The sequence below is a fragment of the Geotrypetes seraphini genome, chromosome 2 (assembly GCF_902459505.1).
Source record: "Geotrypetes seraphini chromosome 2, aGeoSer1.1, whole genome shotgun sequence".
NCBI lineage: Eukaryota > Metazoa > Chordata > Amphibia > Gymnophiona > Dermophiidae > Geotrypetes > Geotrypetes seraphini.
Window position 1 is genome coordinate 253,781,572 of NC_047085.1, and position 19,645 is coordinate 253,801,216.

Sequence of the window (19,645 nt, forward strand, 5' to 3'; positions counted from 1 at the left end):
GATTGCAATAATCTTCAATAGAAATATCATACTCTTATGCAATCACATTCCACTTCAACTAATAAATCACTTTACTTTTTTCAGGATCTTCAGAGTTGAGCACAGTAATCTTTCATAGTGTCTTAAGAGAGCTGCTCAGATCGTCATTGATCCCTTATATTTCTTTAAATAGTCATACTTTCAATAATACATTTTTCTAGGAACTGATCTTTGCGATTGTTCTTTTGATGGGCACTTTACGTGATTTTTCAATGATTATATGTTAATATTTGTTTGATTTTATTTGTCTTACTGAATTATGTATGTAACAATAAGCAAACCGTTTATACATTTTTTAAATAAATATACTTTTTTAATTCTTTAAATATCATTTAAGTCATTTAAAATGCCCAAACTAAGGCACTTATCGTTTCTGTTAAAGTTCTGTCAGCTCGAGATCTTGTCTTTAAAATATAGTGGGCTTGATGGTGGAGCAAAACTTTACAAGGGGGCAGCCTTGACATAGCCAAAGAGGCGAAACATGTCAACAGAATTTTAACCCATAAATAAAGTTAAAAAAAAAAAAAAAAGATAAGCGCCTTAGTTTGGGCGTTTTAAATAACTTAAATGATATTTAAAAAAATGAAAAAAAAGTATATCTTTATTGAAAGTATAACTATTTAAATATAAATATATATATATAAAAGAAAAAAAAAATAAGGGATCAATGACGATCTGAGCAGCTCTCTTAAGATACTATGAAAGATTGCTGTGCTCAACTCTGAAGATCCTGAGAAAAGTAAAGTGATTTATTAATTAGTTGAAGTGGAATGTGATTGCTTAAGTGTGATATTTCTATTGAATATAATCATGCATAGAGACTAATATGTATATAAAAACAAAGGAAAAGGACTTTGTATTTATATACATATTAGCTTCTATGCATGATTATATTCAATAAACATTATTGTTTCTAAGGCTGATATGGACAGTTCCTTCCCCCCCCCTTGATTTATGGCATAGCTCAGGGGTTCTCAATCCAGTGTTAGGGCACACCCAGACAGTAAGGTTTCAAGTATTTCCAAATGAATATGCACAAGATATAATTTGCATGCACTACCCTCCCATTTTAGGCAAATCTGTCATATATACTCATTGTGGGTATCCTGAAAACGTGACTGGCTGGGTATGCCCAATGACTGGTCTGAGAAGCACTGGCATAGCTGAATGAAAGGGGGTCTCGGCTCTTGTTCTGAAGGTCCAGAAGATCTGAATTTCAGGGCAAAGGTGGCCTTGTTTTGTGGCCACAGACATATAAATATTCATTGGAAGCCACTGAAAACCAGACCTATTTGTAGCCCTTCCAAAAACAAGGCTCATTATACATAAGCAAGGTAGAGAATATAAGAAAGGTTAGTAACTACAGAAATATAAAATTAGTAATTACAGCTACTGAAATACATTTATAACTGACTTAAATCTCAGAAAGTGGTCAACAGATTGATTTTTTTTATTTTTTAGCCATTTCTGCTGCTTATCTCTTCCCAAATGACAAGCCCAGGTGGCTTGTGAACTCCTCATTGGCCCAAGCCTGCCTTATTGCCTTCACTGGCCACTAGCAGTTACCATGGGAGCAAAATTAATCTTCCCTCCTTCCCTGGGAACAAATGCATCATTTACCCCCATCGAATCTGATCCCCTGCCCCACAGGACTATGACTAGAGCCACTGAACTGACCCCAGTCAACAACTTTTGCAAAAGTTTTTAAAAAAATGGTATGGCACTCTTTCACGTTTTATATTTATTTAGATAGCAAACTACTTTGATTACTTTTTGTGGACAGGTGATATATCAAGCTGAAATACCACAAAAGACCACATATCTGACCCTTGGTCAAACCCCTGTGGAGTACCACAAGGATCTCCATTATCACCCATACTTTTCAACCTCTACGTATCCTCACTGGGCACCACTCTAGACTCCCTAAATATAGTCTCATTCAGCTACGCAGACGACATAACAATCCTTCTCCCCTTCAATACCCAAGACCCCAACACATCAGGACGACTGAATAAAACTCTGGAAACGGTAGAAACATGGATGACCAACCACAAACTGAAACTGAACACGGATAAAACCAAATTCCTGCTGCTAGAAAAAGACAAAGAACCTACCTTAACTGATCTGATGACAAATGCAATCACATACCCAATACAGCCAGCACTCAAAATCCTGGGAGTAACAATAGACAGGAGATGCACAATGCAGACTCATACTAACAAAACCATCCAAAAAGCCTTCTACACCATGCGCAACCTGCGAAAAATAAGAAAATTCTTTGACAAAATACAATACAGGATCTTAGTCCAATCACTTGTACTAGGACTTGTAGACTACTGCAACAGCCTTTATCTACCCTGCCCCGCTTACATGACCAAACAATTACAGACAGTACAGAACACAGCACTCAGACTTATCTACTCGCTAGGAAAATACGATCACATCACTAATGCCTATCTCGACTCACACTGGCTACCGATACAAGCAAGAACTCAATTCAAACTATACTGTCTATTATTCAAAGCACTAAACGGAACAGCACCTCTCTACCTAAACAGCCGCCTAACCAGAAACCTCTCAACTAGAGTAAGGAGAACCCAGACCCCATTCACCTACCCCTCACTCAAAGGCACAAAACGCAAAAAGCTATATGACAACCTACTTGCTACACAGGCCGCGAAAATTGACCCCATCATATCCAAGCTGCTGACCACAACTACGGACTACAAAGCGTTTCGAAAAGATATAAAAACCATACTATTCAAAAAACACATCCCAATATTATAATCTACCATCATCTTCTCTCCCTTCACAACCTCCTGCAACTCACAACCAACTGCAATTTCGTCCCCATAGGCAACATCTAATCTAGCTGCATCGGGCGAAAAGCCAATTCATATCTAGAAACACAGTTTCCCCAAATACCGAAAAATCAGATATAACAACCTAGGAACAGACGATTTTTTGGTAACATAAGATTATGCTTTGTAATATTATGTAATGTAACATAAGGTTATGCGTTGTAATATAACATAAGGTTATGCTTTGTAATATCATGTAATGTAAGTTATGCAATGTACTGGAATAATAAGGTAAAATAACATAAAATAACTCTACGTAAAGTCTTGTAAAGTTATGTAAGATAAATTATGTAAGATAAATTATGTAAACTTAATGCAAGTTATGCAAGCACGGTAAGGATAATGTAAAGTAACACAAAGTAACTCCACGTAAAGTTATGTAAAGTTATGTACGAAAAGTTATGTAAAGTTAGGTATGCAAAGTTTGTAAAGTTATACAAATAATTGTATTGTCATCGCCTGGAAATGACCAGCCATCTTCTAATGTAATCCGCTTAGAACCGCAAGGCACAAGCGGAATAGAAATCACTAATGTAATGTAATGTAATGTAATGTAAATAATCTGTAAACTGTAAAATGCAATTTTAAAGTACAGTACTCCCACGGTTTTTCACCTGGGGAGGCAGGAGAGGGCAGCTGGAGCGCCGGTAAGTGAAGGAAATCACTCGCGATATGCTCCGACCGCTTCTTCCTGTACTAAAGTTGGGTTACACCAATCAGGATCTGCTTTGACACGCAGCTCCTGATTGGTGTAGCCTGACTTTAGTATAGGAAGAGGCGGTTGGAGAATATCGCAAATGAGTGAAACCACGACTTCGCAGGGGAACACTGTATACAATAAGCCAATGTTTGGCATATAATTATAGTATCACATGATCTGGATCTTTTGGTGTTAGAAATGGTGTTATGGCCATATTTTGGATTATCTGAAGCAACTGTTTGACAGAAAACCTGAATCCATTACAAAAGGGAATTACAGTAGTTTGGATGAGATAAAATTAATGTGTGAACCAATATACACAAGTTGTTGAGATTTAGAAGGGATTTGATGGCACCTAGCTGACATAGTGGGAAAAAAAAAAAAACAACAACAGGTTTGAGCAACAACGGAAATAAAAAAATATGAATGAGCTAGTAATAGGATTGACCAAGAAGATTATCACTGATCCACACTGCTTGAGATTTAAGGGGATTTCATTTCAATCAATTGTTGTGAAGTCTATGAGCAGCTGCTTCAAGATAGGAGTTCAGCGTGCTTAGACTTGGGCTTATAAGTACATAAGTACATAAGTAGTCGCCTCCGCCGGGGCAGACCAGAGGTCCATCCAGCCCAGCGGTCCGCTCACGCGGCGGCCCACCAGGCATATTGCCTGGTCAGCGGTCCCTGACTAATTTTATTGCCTTCCTCTACAGTTATCTCTAAACCTTCCACTGCTCTTATCTGTACCCCTCAATCCCTTTGTCTTCCAGGAACCTATCCAGGTCATCCTTGAAACCCTGTACTGTGCTATTTCTTATCACGGCCTCCGGAAGGGTGTTCCATGTGTCCACCACCCTCTGTGTGAAAAAGTACTTCCTTGCGTTTGTTTTAAACCTGTCCCCCTTCAATTTCATCGAGTGACCCCTTGTTCTTGTGGTTTCTTTCAAATTGAAAAATCTGTCTTTGTCAACCTTTTCGATGCCCCTCAGGATCTTGAAGGTCTCTATCATATCTCCTCTGAGTCTCCGCTTTTCCAGGGAGAACAGCCCCAGCTTCTTCAGTCTGTCAGTGTATGTAAGGTTTTCCATACCCTTAATCAGTTTAGTTGCTCTTCTCTGGACTCCCTCAAGCATTGCCATGTCCTTTTTGAGGTACGGTGACCAGTACTGTACACAGTATTCCAGATGCGGGCGCACCATAGCCCGGTACAGTGGCAGGATGACTTCCTTCGTTCTGGTCGAGATACCCTTCTTAATGATACCTAACATTTGGTTTGCTTTCCTCGAGGCTGTGGCGCATTGTGCCGACGCCTTCAATGTCGTGTCTACCATCACTCCCAAGTCTCTTTCCAGATTACTGACCCCTAGCATTGATCCCCCCATTTTGTAAGTGAACATCGGGTTCCTTCTCCCTATATGCATGACCTTGCATTTCCCTACATTGAAGCTCATTTGCCACTTTTTCGCCCATTCTTCCAATGTCGTAAGATCCTTTTGGAGATTCTCGCAGTCAACCGTGGTTTCAACCTTGCTGAATAGTTTGGTGTCATCTGCAAATTTGATGACCTCGCATTTTGTTCCCGCCTCCAGGTCGTCAATGAATATGTTAAACAGGAGCGGTCCCAGCACCGATCCTTGAGATCAATGCTTGTGAAAAGTTGAATGGGGGTCAGCAAAGTAATACCTGATTATTTCATGGGATGGCACCAATTACTAGCAGGCTAAGGAAAATATCGAATAAGTGTGCTGCAAAAAAACTGGTTCTTAAGAAACACCATGCTCTGAGGGTAAGCCAAAGAGGAATGGGAGCCAGAGGTCAAATGATAAGTCCAACTGGATAAAAATGAGTAAACCAAACCAGTACCTTACTGCTGATGTCTAATGATACCAGGCAGCCATTTTGCCCCAATTGAGAAGGATATATGCATTGCTTACTAAGACAACACAATCAAGCATGCAACAGCCTTAGGTGAATCTCTTCAAAAAGGCGGTTAATAAATACCAATAAATAATAAGACCCCATAAGGGCGTCAATTATCCAACACACAGAAAAAAAGCAATATTAAGATGTAAAAAAAGAGACCCACGCATAAGGGATACTGAAGTAACTTAGGGAAGTTCTGGTGACTCTGCTGGCTGACCTTATCAATGCTTCTCTAGAGTCGGGAGTGCTACTGCAGGACTGGAGAAGGGCAGATGTAGGAAGTAGGAAACTACAGGCCCAAAAGTCTGACTTCTGTGGTAAGTCAATTAATGGAAACAATTTTAAAACAGAGAATAGTGAAGCTTCTGGAATCCAGTGGATAACAGGACCCGAGGCAACAAGGATTCAGTAGAGGAAGGTCTTGTCAGACAAATCTAATCAAGTCCTTTGACTGGGTAACCAGAAAATTAGACAGAGGGAATGCGCTAGATGTGGTGTATTTAGATTTTAGCAAAGCTTTTGACACTGTTCCACAGAGGTGTCTAATAAATAAGTTTAGTACCCTCGGGATAGCTCCTAAAGTGATGGACTGGGTCAGGAACTGGTTGAGTGGAAGGTCAATGGAAATCGCTCTGAGGAAAAGGATGATACCAGTGATGTGCCCCCGCTATCGGTCTCATGCCGGTATTTAGCCTTAGATGGATTTTACCACCACTTTGGGCTGAATTCCCAAACAACCCGACTCCGAGAAGACCCGGGCCCGGCGTGCCTCAAGGTTTGGTTCTTGGACCTGTTCTTTTTAACATTTTTGTAAGCAATATTGAAGGGCTGTCTGGTAAAATTTGCCTCTTTGCGGATGATACCAAAATCTGCAATAGTGGTGTGGATAACATGAGGAAAGACCTAGTGAAGTTTGAGGAATGGTCTGAAATTTGGCAGTTAAGATTTAATGCTAAGAAATGCAAAGTGATGTATTTGGGCTGCAAAATTCCAAAGGAACAGTACAGTTTAGGGGATGAAGAACTTTTGTGTACGGCTACCAGGATGATCTCGGGGCTAAAGGGTCTCTCGTACGAAGAGAGACTGAACAAATTGCAGCTCTACACTCTTGAGGAACGTAGGGAGAGGGGAGACATGATCGAAACATTTAAGTACCTCACGAGACGTGTCGAAGTGGAAGATGATATTTTCTTTCTCAAGGGACCCTCGGCCACAAGAGGGCACCCGCTCAAACTCAGGGGCGGAAAATTTCATGGCGACACCAGAAAGTATTTCTTCACAGAGAGAGTGGTTGATCATTGGAACAAGCTTCCAGTGCAGGTGATCGAGGCAGACAGTGTGCCAGACTTTAAGAATAAATGGGATACCCATGTGGGATCCCTACGAGGGTCAAGATAAGGAATTTGGGTCATTAGGGCATAGACAGGGGGTGGGTAAGCAGAGTGGGCAGACTTGATGGGCTGTAGCCCTTTTCTGCTGTCATCTTCTATGTTTCTATATTAAAGAGGAGCAGGACTTGGGTGTGATAGTATGTGCTGATCTTAAGATGGCCAAACAGGTTGAAAAAGCAACATTGAAAGCTAGAAGGATGCTTGGGTGCATAGGGAGAGGAATAGCCAGTAGAAAAAGGAGGTATTGATGCTCCTGTATAAGACTCTGGTGAGACTTCATTTAGAATATTGTGTACAATTCTGGAGACTGCACCTTCAAAAAAGATGAAATGAGTCTAGAGGAAAGCTACTAAAATAGTTGGTGATCTGGGTCATAAGGTATACTGCCATCATGTTTCTATATCATAAGCTGGTGCATTGGGGATCATGCAGTTATAACTGTCTGTGAGAGGTGCTGTGTGTCACGCAGTACTCTCCCTGCCAGCACTGTCATAGTGAGTCCAATGGATACCTTTACCAAATGAAGATCTTGTGCTTGTAAGCCCAAGGGCTGGCAAGGTTGAATCTGAAAAGAAAGCTCCATTTCATCCTGCAAAGGTCTTGCTAATTCTGGGGAACTCTTTAGAGAGGACTTTTGTGGCAATAGAAGACCTATTGATCTCTTTTCAAGGCTAAAGTGACTAAGAAGCAGATGAGTCCCAACAGCATTTCCCATTACTCGTTCAGTTGCTTGTTAACAAGGAACACTGAGACACAGCTCTGACAGCCCAGAAAGCAGGTTGGAGGTTTATAGAACATATGATAGATAAGGCCAAATGGCCCATCCAGTCTGCCCATCCACCTCTATCACCCTTCCCAAGAGATCCAGCATGGCTGTTCAATGCTTTCTTGAATTCTGACACAGTCTTTGTCTCCACCACCTCTACCAGGAGACTATTCCATGCAACTACCACCCTGAGCCTATCACCTCTTAAACTTCATCCTATGCCCTCTCATTCTGGAGCTTCCTTTCAAATGACACGACTCATGCGCATTTACGCCACGTAGGTATTTAAACATCTCTATCATATCTCCCCTCTTCTGCCTTTCCTCCAAAGTATACATATTGAGATCTATAAGTCTGTCCCCACACGCCTTATGATGAAGACCACGCACCATTTTGTAGACTTCTTCTGAGCAGACTTCATTCTGTTTTTATCTTTTTGAAGATGTGGTCTCCAGAACTGCACACAATATTCTAAATGGAGGTCTCACCAGAGTCTTATATGCCTCTTCCTATGCACCCTAGCAACTTTCTAGCTTGAAACTACGACCTGTTTGGCCACTTTAAGATCAGCACATACTATCACATCCAAGTTCCACTCCACTTTGGTGCACAAAAGTTCTTCATCCCCTAAACTGTACCATTCCCTTGGGTTTTTGCAGCCCAAATGTATGACCTTCTATTTCTTAGCATTAAATCTTAGCTGCCAAATTTCAGACCATTCTTCAAGTTTCACTAGGTCCTTCCTCATGTTATTCACATCAGGTGCATCTACTCTATTGCAGATTTTGGTTATCATCCGCAAAGAGGCAAATCTTACCTGACAGCCCTTCAGCAATATCGCTTACAGAAATTTCAAAAACAACAAGCCCAAGAACCGAATCTTAAAGCACACGACTGGTAACATCCCTTTCCTCAGAGCGATCTCCATTATGCCACTAATGTTACTTGTAAGTTTGTTTGGGTTTTTTTTTTGGGGGGGTGGGGGTTGGCATAGTATTTCAAAGATATTTTGGGGTCAGAAAATAAGGTGCACTTTCAACAGAAAGTAAGAGGCTTCTGAAGAATAAGTGTAATCGACGGTTATTCTGGTCGCCCATAATCATGATGCACATTGACAGGACAGATGCCTTGATTAGAGAAGACTGATGAATAACAGTGTCTCTATTGGCTGCAAATTTGGATATCAGCTATGGATTATCATTTGCCATAATACATGATGACTTGGGATAAAGGAAAGTCTGCACACGATGGGTTCTCAAACAGCTTACTGATCTGCACAAACAAGAGTGTGTGGAGGTTGCGACCCAGTTCCTGAGATGGTATGAAGAAGATCCAAGTATTCTGGGGAGAATTGTCATCAGCAGCAGCCATTCAGCTAGCGGCTCTGCTCGGTGCAGCAAGATCGCTTCTGTGCCGGTTCACCACTGGACAGCCAGGTATTTGAAAGGTATGCGGGGGAGGCAGGTATACATTGTCACAGTCAGCCAGGACAGGAGGCAGGAGGGATCTCTCCTGTCCCGGCCCACTGTGAGACCACCAGGGAATTGAAAGGTACGCAAGGGAGGTGGGAGAGAAATTAAAATTTTTAAGAGTCCCTCCTGTCCCAGCCCACCAGGTCTTACGACAGAAGCTTGCAACAGGTCCGGGGGGGGGGGGGGGGCAGGTGGCACTGATCTGAATCCATCAAGTCCAGTAGCCCGTTCTCATGTTGGCCAATCCAGGTCCCTAGTACCTGGCCAAAACCCAAGGAGTAGCAATATTCCATGCTACCAATCCAGGGCAAGCAGTGGCTTCCCCATGTCTTTCTCAATAACAGACTATGGACTTATCCTCCAGGAAATTGTCCAAACCTTTCTTAAAACCAGCTACACTATCCACTCTTACCACAACCTATGGCAATGGGTTCCAGAGCTTAACTATTCTCCAAGTGAAAAAATGATTTCCTCCTATTGGTTTTAAAAGTATTTCCCTGTAACTTCATCGATTGTCCCCTAGTCTTTGTAATTTTAGATGGAGTGAAAAATCGATCCACTTCTACCCATTCTACTCCACTCATGTGTTTTTTAAATTACGACCGTTGCATAGATTGAGAGATTACTTGTCAAGTGACAATTTTAGAATGTGTATTGTGATGTTGATAACTCCGTTGTTCGATTGCTGTAATTCACTCTACTTAGGGTTACCTAAGTGTGTGTTGCAAGCTATGCAACTAGCACAGAATGCATTGCTCATGCCTCAAAATTCGATCACATCACACCAATTCTTTGAGATCTACACAGGTTGCCGATTGGTGCGTGAATCGAATTTAAGGTCTTATGCATAATTTTCAGATTGTTACAGGACAATTGTCCGTCTGTTTTACGCTCTGCGTTGCAGTTTTATCAGCCTGTGCGTGCGCTACGCTCTTCAGATAGGATGTGTTTGGTAGTGCCTTTGTTGAGCGTTGTGAGGCTTTCAGTGAGCCATAAAACTATGCTATCTGTGCAGGGCCTGGTGTATTGGAATGCCCTATCTTTGGAATTAAGACAGGCCTCTATCTTGCTGCAGTTTAGAAAAGGTCTGAAAATGGCCTTGTTTGAGCGTTGCTTTCTCAAGTGAGAAGTGAGGGTGGGGGAGGAGGTTTATGACTAAAAACACAAACAAAAACAGTCATAAGGATTGGTGGACATGCTTTTAGAAGATTTTATCTTGATGATCTTATCTAATTTGTCTCTGTTTTGCATATTTGAGTGTATATTTTACTTTATTGTTATTATGTATGTTATGTTGTTACCCACTAAGAATTGTTGGATATGCGGTTTATAAATATTTAAATAAATGAATATTTCCTCAGGTTAGTTTATCCCCTTTCATGTTCATCCTATGCCCCCCCTCATTCCAGAGTTTTCTTTCAATTGAAAGAGACTCACCTCCTGTGTATTTATGCCATATAGATAGGAGACATTTACCTATCACATCTCCCCTCTCCCATCTTTCCTCCAAAGTATACACATTCAGATTTTAAGTCTATTCCCAATATGCTTTAAGACGAAGACCACTAATCATTGTAATAGCCACTCTTTAGTCTGATTCCATCCTTTTGGTCTCCAGAATTGTACACAATATTCACCTTGCACTTAAGACTACTGCAATGTACTTCTCTCGGGCCTCCCACACACCCATTTCTCACCTCTTCAATCCGTTCAAAATTCTGCTGCACGACTCATATTCCGTGAGAGCCGCTATTCTCACATTACCCCTCTCCTCGAGTCACTTCATTGGCTCACCATCCATTTCCGAATACAGTTTAAACTCCTCTTGCTGACTTACAAGTGCATTCAGTCTGAAGCCCCCCCCCCCCAAATATCGCTACTCACTTAACTCCCCCTATGCTCCCCCCTCCCCGTGATCTCCGTTCACTGGGTAAGCCCTCTTATCTGTACCCTTCTCTTCCACTGCCAACTCCAAATTCTGTCCCTTCTTTCTTGTGGCACCGTATGCCTGGAACAGGCTGCCTGACTCAATACGTCGTGCTCCATCCCTGGCAGTGTTCAAATCCAAGCTAAAGGCCCACTTTTCTGAGACTGCTTTCAGCTCTTAACTCCCACTCACTGCTGTCAGATACCTATACCTACTGTATCATTTCCTCTACCATAATCTCCCCAACCCTGTAATGTCCTGTCTAAACTAGATTGTAAGCTCTTCTGAGCAGGGACTGTCTATTGTATGTTAATATGTACAGTGCTGCGTACTCCTTTTCAGCGCTATATTTTGGAGCAGGAGATGCTCAGGAGCGGCTCACAATCCTTCCAGCTTTGCAAGTTCTGCAATATATATTTTTGTCTTCGTATATTCCTTTTCCTGCCCTATAAGCCAGGTGGCCCAAAGCAATAGCAGCCGATTTAGCATCATTTATTGCATTTTTATATTATTTTTCAAAGATGCAAAATGAGCTCAAATACTGTAAAAGGACACCATAGGGCCCGGCTGTTGCCCACCAGGCTTGGAACCCCCCCTCCCAACTTGTACTTGATACCCTAACTTGCTTACCTCCCCAGTCCTACAATTTATTTTATTCCCATCCTACCCTGCTGATTACTCAGACTGTCCTTCCAGCTCGCTATGCTCCCCCCTCAGACTCAAAGCTCCCCCCCCAGCTCTCTCCCTCCCTTCCTCCTCAAGACCCATCTCCATCCCCGACTCTGCATCAGTTCCCAACCTTTCCTCCTCCCAAGTCATCTTCTTTATTAAAATCAAACAAAAAAGGTACAATTACAAGCATGAACAGAATCAATCATTGCACAAACCGTACATAATCCAGAATGTCAATATAAATTCTGCCAATGGTATACCGTCATTCTTCAGCATATGGCATAGAAATAATAAATAATAGTAGTAGTAGTATCAGAATCTTATACAGAGGCATCACTACATCCTTTTACCCACTGCCATTCCACTCCCCATGTATCCAAGTATCCTAATTTTTATTTTCTACCCGTTTGGCCATCTTAAGATTACCCTATACAACTGCACCCTTACCTATTGTTTCTTCCCTAAGTGTTACTTTCTCAAATACTGTAGTTCCATCCTTCTTTCCCAATTGTGTGCAGTTCGTATATATGTTTTTGTAAGTATCTACTAACCCAACATGGTTTTGTATAATATTTTAACTCTAATTGTTTTTTGTTCCTTTAAAGATATTTTTTTTTATTATTGTTGTACACCGCCTAGAAATTTGAATAAGCTGTATAAAATTTTTTTTAATAAAACTTGAAACACCCAAGTTCATTGTCCAGCACAAGGTCCCTGAACTGCACCTCTGCTTACCAGAACTCTTATATCATATTCTAACACAGTGTCTCACAAACTTTCCAGCCCGTGGCACACTAAATCCAGTGCCCCGGCTAGAAGGCACCTGTAAGTGTGCAGACTTCAACATGATGACATCATGTGCATACGTGACACCACAACATCAACGTCCACGCATGCACGGAGGCTCACCTGGCTGCAACCCGCTTCGGTGGAGGGATCCGAGAGGTGCGGGGAGAGGACGAGAGATGCCAGCCAGGAGGAGAGTCATCCGAACCCGGCTGACTTCCTACAGGATGTGCCTCTCACCACGAGAGGCGCATCCCGTAGGCAGTCAGCCGGCGTGGATGACTCTCTTCCTCGCCAATGTGTTGCAGCACACCTCAAATCTCAGGAGGCACACAGTTTGCAATGCACTGTTCTAACACACGTATGCTTTCTCTTGCCTGCTCATGCAGCTAAGCATTTTCCCGTGGGATTCGGAAGTCAGCAGAAAAGCTGAAAAGCAAATGTTAGCTCCTAGGAAAAAGTTCTAGGCTAATTTTTTTTTTTAGGTGCCTGGTGCACAGGTCTCTGTACAGATATTACTTGAGGAGCCGCTTGATCCAGGCTGTCCATCTGAGAGTGCTAACTCGAGATACGTGGTCAGAATCTTTGAGAGACCTAGTGCTATCAAACTCTATTGCCATCTGACTGCTATGCAATGTGTAAAAAAAAACCAAAACCTTGGATCACAAGTGCCTGTGCATTTCTAGTAAATCCTGCCAAAGGTGAAGGTGCTGATAAGACTTTACACCTCTAATCTCCACCCAGCATGAGGCTTGTTTAGAATTGGACGTTCCATGAATCATCATGAATCATTGGAGCACTATAGAAATGATAAGGAGGAGGAGGAATGAAGAAGCAGAGCCCACCCCTTCATTTTTTTCCATTTTGCTTTCTTTTATTTTGTGCTGGTTGACTTCTTTGTGGGAGATAGAACCTGTGAGAGTGATCCTGGCAATAATCTTCTAATGCGATATCTCTGTCCTCCTCTTCTCCCTAAATACCATCTATCCTGGTAACAAGGGGTACAAAGAACATGAACAAAAGAGCCTTTTTCCATTTCACCACTTTGTAACTCTCCCACCCCACCTGCCTTGTGTTCTATTTTGGAGCAGGAGATGCTCAGGAGCGGCTCACAATCCTTCCAGCTTTGCAAGTTCTGCAATATATATTTTTGTCTTCGTATATTCCTTTTCCTGCCCTATAAGCCAGGTGGCCCAAAGCAATAGCAGCCGATTTAGCATCATTTATTGCATTTTTATATTATTTTTCAAAGATGCAAAATGAGCTCAAATACTGTAAAAGGACACCATAGGGCCCGGCTGTTGCCCACCAGGCTTGGAACCCCCCCTCCCAACTTGTACTTGATACCCTAACTTGCTTACCTCCCCAGTCCTACAATTTATTTTATTCCCATCCTACCCTGCTGATTACTCAGACTGTCCTTCCAGCTCGCTATGCTCCCCCCTCAGACTCAAAGCTCCCCCCCCAGCTCTCTCCCTCTCTTCCTCCTCAAGACCCATCTCCATCCCCGACTCTGCATCAGTTCCCAACCTTTCCTCCTCCCAAGTCATCTTCTTTATTAAAATCAAACAAAAAAGGTACAATTACAAGCATGAACAGAATCAATCATTGCACAAACCGTACATAATCCAGAATGTCAATATAAATTCTGCCAATGGTATACCGTCATTCTTCAGCATATGGCAAAGGGGCACCTAAAGAAGAAAGGATTACCCCCCACTACATAACATAAACATCATAACTATGAACCCCCTCAAATCAAACCCTCCCTCCTCCCCAACTGTATAAGTTCCCTTTTCAACTAGAGTGGGTCAGGTCCTTGAAAACACCCAGTGACCCTATTCAAAATCACATCAATGTGGATTATCATGCAATGTCTCTGACCACTTAATAAAGCCGCTCCATATCTTTTGGAAATGTGGTCGTCTATTATGCCTCAAGGCGGTTAGTTTAGATATTAAGTATACGTATATATTTACTTTGAGTATCACTACATCAAGGGAGGGAAGATCTCCCTGCTTCTACGCCACTGCAATCAGTAAATGTAACATAGTAAGTGACAGCAGATAAAGACCTGAATGGTCCGTCCAGTCTGCCCAACCGTGCACGCTCTATAAATTAATCATTTAATTTAAATGGTCCTATTTCTTAGATATTTCTAGCCAAAACCTCAGAGCTCTGCCCAGTAGTGTGCTTAGGTTCTATCTGGAGTCTCCTTCATAACTCACTTCAGCCCTTCTAAACCATCCCAGTCATCAAAGCCCTCCCCAGCTGAATATCCATATACGGGACACAGACTGTGCAAGTCTGCCCAGTACTTGTCTTAATGCCTTCTAAAGCACGTCTGCAGTGGAGGGAGGAGTGGGAGCAGGGGGGGGGGGGCAGAGAGACAAAGAGGAGGAGGAGTGCCAGCACCCTCACCAAGACTGCACCCAGGGCGGGCCACCCCCAGAAGGGGGGCATTTACTACGCCACTGATAAAAACCACTGACAATTTTAACCGCTCTGCTTCTTTGAAAAATAATTGGCGTTTCCTAGGGGAGTTTAAACCCCTCATGGAGAATGACACGGTTACAGAATTCATCAATATTCCTGTCTACATGGATAACCGTGGGAAACCATCCCCATGTCATTAGAGAGGGAAGAATCAGAGCCACTGACCCTCAAGCCTTGCATTGAAGAATGCTGGTGTAGAAGGACTGAGGTTGAGATAGACACTAAAGAATGATATGGGATGGTTAGAACACAAGACCATAAGCGTTGCCATACTGGGAGAGACCAAAGGGCCATCAAGCTCAGTGGCCAACCGAGGTCCCAAGTACCAGGCAGCAATTCAAAGAGCAGCAACATTCCAGAGCTGACTGTGATGTCATAATGCTTCATTCCACCAATGCCTCAGAGCCAAACTCATCAGTGATGTCATGATAGCTTCATTATCCTATACTTGGCTCACATAAGAATCAGAGTATGAATGGGCACAGCCACTGATCCTCAAAAGCCTTGCATTAAAGAATGCTGATATAGAAGGACTGAGGTTGAGATAGACACTAAAGAATGACAGGGGATGGTTTCCTGTTGTTATCCGCTGGGATGGGAACGGTGATGAATTGTGTCACCATGCCATTCTCTAACCCCTCACATTCATGGAAATGCATACCTGTAAATTAGGAGACATCAATATAATACTAAAAGTTACATATTTCACCCTCAGGATAAGGTCCATTGTAAAGATCCCTCCCCTCTTCCCCATTTATACCTATCACACACATTCCATCTCTCCTCACTCACTTCTTTTGGACACTCTGGATTGCTGTCAGTCTAGATTCAGACTTTTATATTATCCAAACCTACCTCCCACCTCTCTGAAAAACTTCCAAAGAAAAACAAAAACCCACCTTTTCAACCTAGTTTAACCTGAAGCAGTTTCCTCAGATCTGCTATACCTCTCGCAATTTACCCGACACCATTTTGCCCTTCTTGCTGTTAATGCATGATCAGAATGATAGAATGACAGTAACAAAAATTACAAAGACTAGGGAACACTCAATGAAGTTACCTTTAAAACAAATAGGAGGAATTTTTTTTTTTCACTCAATGAATAGTTGAGCTCCGTAACTCATTGCCAGAGAATGTTGTAATAGTGGTTAGCATAGCTAGGCTTATAAAAGGTTTGGAGAGGTTCCTGGAGGAAAAGTCCAGAGTCTGCTATTGAGAAAGGCATGGGGGAAGCCACTGTTTTCTCTGGTATCAGTAGCAGAGAACGACATGGGGACAAATTTTTCCCCGTCCCTGCAGGAACTCAATTTCCCCATCCTGTCCCCATGAGTTTTGTTGCTGTCCCTTTCCTGTAAGCTCTGTCTTAAACGCACAAGCCTCAAACACTTATGATTTAAAGTGTTTGAGTGTTGTGCAGATGAAGACAGAGCTTGCAGGAATGGGGCAGGGACAGGAAAAGAACTCGCCGGGATGGGACAGGAAAATAAGTTCAAGCAAGGATGGGTAAAAATGTTCCCTTGCGTCATTCTCTAATCAGTAGCATAGAATGTTGCTATTATGTGGATTTCTACCATAAGAACATAAGAATTGCCGCTGCTGGGTCAGACCAGTGGTTCATCCTGCCTAGCAGTCCGCTCACACAGCGGCCCCCAGGTCAAAGACCAGTGCTCTAAATGAGTCCAGCTTCACCTGCATACATCCCAGTTTAGCAGGAACTTGTCCAGCTTAGTCTTGAAACCCTGGAGGGTGTTTTCCCTTACAACAGACTCCAGAAGAGCATTCCAGCTCTCCACCACTCGCTGGGTGAAGAAGAACTTCCTTATGTTCTTTCCTTTTAACTTTAGAGAGTGCCCTCTCTTTCTCCCTACCTTGGAGAGTGTGAACAGTCTGTCTTTATCTACTAAGTCTAGTCCCTTCAGTATTTTTAATGTTTTGATCATGTCTCCTCTTTTAAAGGGAAAAGAGGCCCAGTTTCTCCAATCTCTCACTGTACGGCAACTCCTCCAGCCCCTTAATCATTTTAGTCGCTCTTCTCTGGTACTTGTGACCTAGATTGACCACATTTGGAAACAGCATACTGGGCTAGATGGCCCATTGGTCTGACACAGTATGGCTAGTCTTATATACACAGGATAATTTGATATACATCCTGTAATTTTTTTTATTTTTAATTTACGGTAGTTTTTATATATCACTTATAACCAACTTGCAATAGCTAGATAGGTGAAATAGAAATGTTTAAAGTGAATAAGATACCTACATGGGCACCAAATATAAGGAATTACATATACACATAAAACAGAACAAATATCATTACATTTACCTCACATATGCCGAGTCTCCTGTTAAGTGAGAGTCTCTGCTCATGTTCCCTTTCTCCTTAAATCGTCATATCGTACATACTATAGAGCACCTAAAAATACACAAAACCAGGGAGACACTATAAAGGAAAGAAATTTTAATTCTCCAGTCAATATTCCTTTTTTTCTCTTGAGAATTCACCCACTGTTTTCCTGCAGGGACTGTACCCTGGAGGTTATTCTTTATTTCCCTAGAGACTCCCAAGAAACTTAACAGGTTGGAAACTCTAGATCAGACCTCCACTTCCCCAATCTGCTCCTATCCTATACAAATGTCCATGATTTAATGGATCACAAGCACTAGAACAGTATCACAGCTTGTTCAATGTAGACATGCAGAGAGAGTTTCCCAACCTAAGGTTGGCAAATTAAAGCCTGACATCCATCCTCCCTCCCCATTTCTGGAGCCAGGCCGTGCCAGGCAGTGGGGGGGCGCTAGGGAATCTCAATGAAGCACTTTATCTTAGCCTGCAATCACCCTAAGCAGAAAAGTGTCCCCTCCCCCCAACCTTAGGTTATTTTTCATACCTCTCAGCCAAAATGAAAAAGCGTGCATTAAAAAAAAAAAAATCATCCCGCGAGATCATTACACCCTGCACGAGCGCTTACACCCCACTAACGGGCCGGGAAAGGACGCGCTGAAGCCCCAGCAGCCCACCATTTCAAAGAAGTTGAGAGGGAGGGGGCGGGGCAAGCTCTCAGGCTCGGCCACAGATCACCAGCTCCTGCACCCCGAGGGCAAGCCAGGGAAAACTGACAAATAATCATCCACTGACCCCCCCCCCCACCCCCCGATATACATTAATGAAACAAACGTCCACAGCTAGAGGCTTCTCAGGTTTGCAAATCGGGTAAGCAAGCGATCAGCCCCCTCTTCCTCTGCAGCCATGGGCTTCCTGTTCCAACAATGCAACAAGCCCGCCCATAACCTACCCTCTGCTCTCTACCGCATGTGCTTTGCGCTTATTGACGGTGCTATTGCTCGGCATCTCATAGAGCCGAAGCTGGGCCGACAGCGTCTGGTTTATCCATGTGTGTGTGCTTTACTTTCATTTCCAGGTCTCCGGCAGGGTAAATACTTCCTCTTGCTTTGCGGCTACTCCTCCTCCTCTTTCAGCCTGCTCTTGGGTCCTAAAACCCTCCAGGCCCGGCGTTAGTGTTAGTCTATCTAGGTCAGGCTCTCCAGCACAGGACATGGCTTTCCTACTATTACCTATTTCTATAGCCTGTTGAAGATAGAGTCTACTTTTATACAGGCTCTCCTAGGGGCACTAGCTGGTGTAGGCACCAAGTTGCATGGTAGTCAAGTAATTTTATCAAATACTAGCTGATGCCCCGGCGTTGCACGGGTATTTAATTATAGCAATAACACTGTAAATGGATTCAAATAAAGATACTTTATAGTGGTGAATGAAATTATTTTTTTACAGCTTAATAAAAAGTACAATATTCAAATTATAATGTGATATGTTTGATAAAATGAATACAATACAACTAACGCAAAACGTGATTATAAACAACAATTTTAGTTTCACCGCCTGGAGCAAGAACATATAAATTATTGGGTGAACCCACCCTTGAGCAAGCAACATAGAGTTGTGGGCCGCGAGACCCCCAGAACATATCACCCCAAGTAGTGAGGGATCTGCATTCCAAGTTTCGTTCAAATCGGTCAAGCTGTTTTTGAATTACTGTGAGAATGGCAGCTTTTTACATTTTTTCCATTGACATGAATGGGTGAAATCTGATTTTATGTTTGTAGCTCCGCCCACGTGTACAGGTGGGCCGCGAGACCCCCAGAACATATCATCCCAGGTAGTGAGGGATCTGCATACCAAGTTTCGTTCAAATCGGTCAAGCCGTTTTTGCGTGATCGCGGCACATACACACATACATACCTCCGATTTTATATATATAGATGTATGTACATACATGCATGCATATATTTATATCTTCTTTGGAAGAGGTGTAAATCTGTATGTGAGGATTTGTACAGTTGGGGTCTAGACCATTGGTTCCCAACCCTGTCCTGGAGGACCACCTGCCAGTCAGGTTTTCAGGATAGGCCTAATGAATATGCATGAAGCAGATTTGCATGCCTGTCACCTCCTTTATATGCAAATCTCTCTCATGTATATTCATTAGGGTTATCCTGAAAACCCGACTGGCTGGTGGTCCTCCAGGACAGGTTTGGGAACCACTGGTCTAGATCAGTGGTTCCCAACCCTGTCCTGGAGGACCACCAGGTCCAT

At 42.6% G+C, this 19,645-nt stretch overlaps 1 protein-coding gene across 5 annotated transcripts in view; it reads right to left on the bottom strand.

Annotated features, from left to right (window-relative positions):
- The window catches only part of ZC3H7B (zinc finger CCCH-type containing 7B), a 204,980-nt gene extending 186,434 nt beyond the window's left edge, over positions 1–18,546 (bottom strand). Inside the window, exons 1-2 of one of the 5 annotated variants that reach the window (XM_033929400.1) lie at positions 18,327–18,546; positions 17,357–17,446 (exon numbers count right to left, since the gene is read on the bottom strand). In XM_033929400.1, the coding sequence (XP_033785291.1) occupies positions 17,357–17,400 (44 nt within the window). In that variant the 5' untranslated portion in view covers positions 17,401–17,446; positions 18,327–18,546. Of the gene's footprint in view, positions 1–17,356; positions 17,447–17,921; positions 18,029–18,326 lie in introns of those variants that run through there. The other 4 variants (XM_033929398.1, XM_033929404.1, XM_033929401.1 and 1 more) reach the window with 4 other exon arrangements.
- Positions 18,547–19,645: the final 1,099 nt, after the last annotated feature.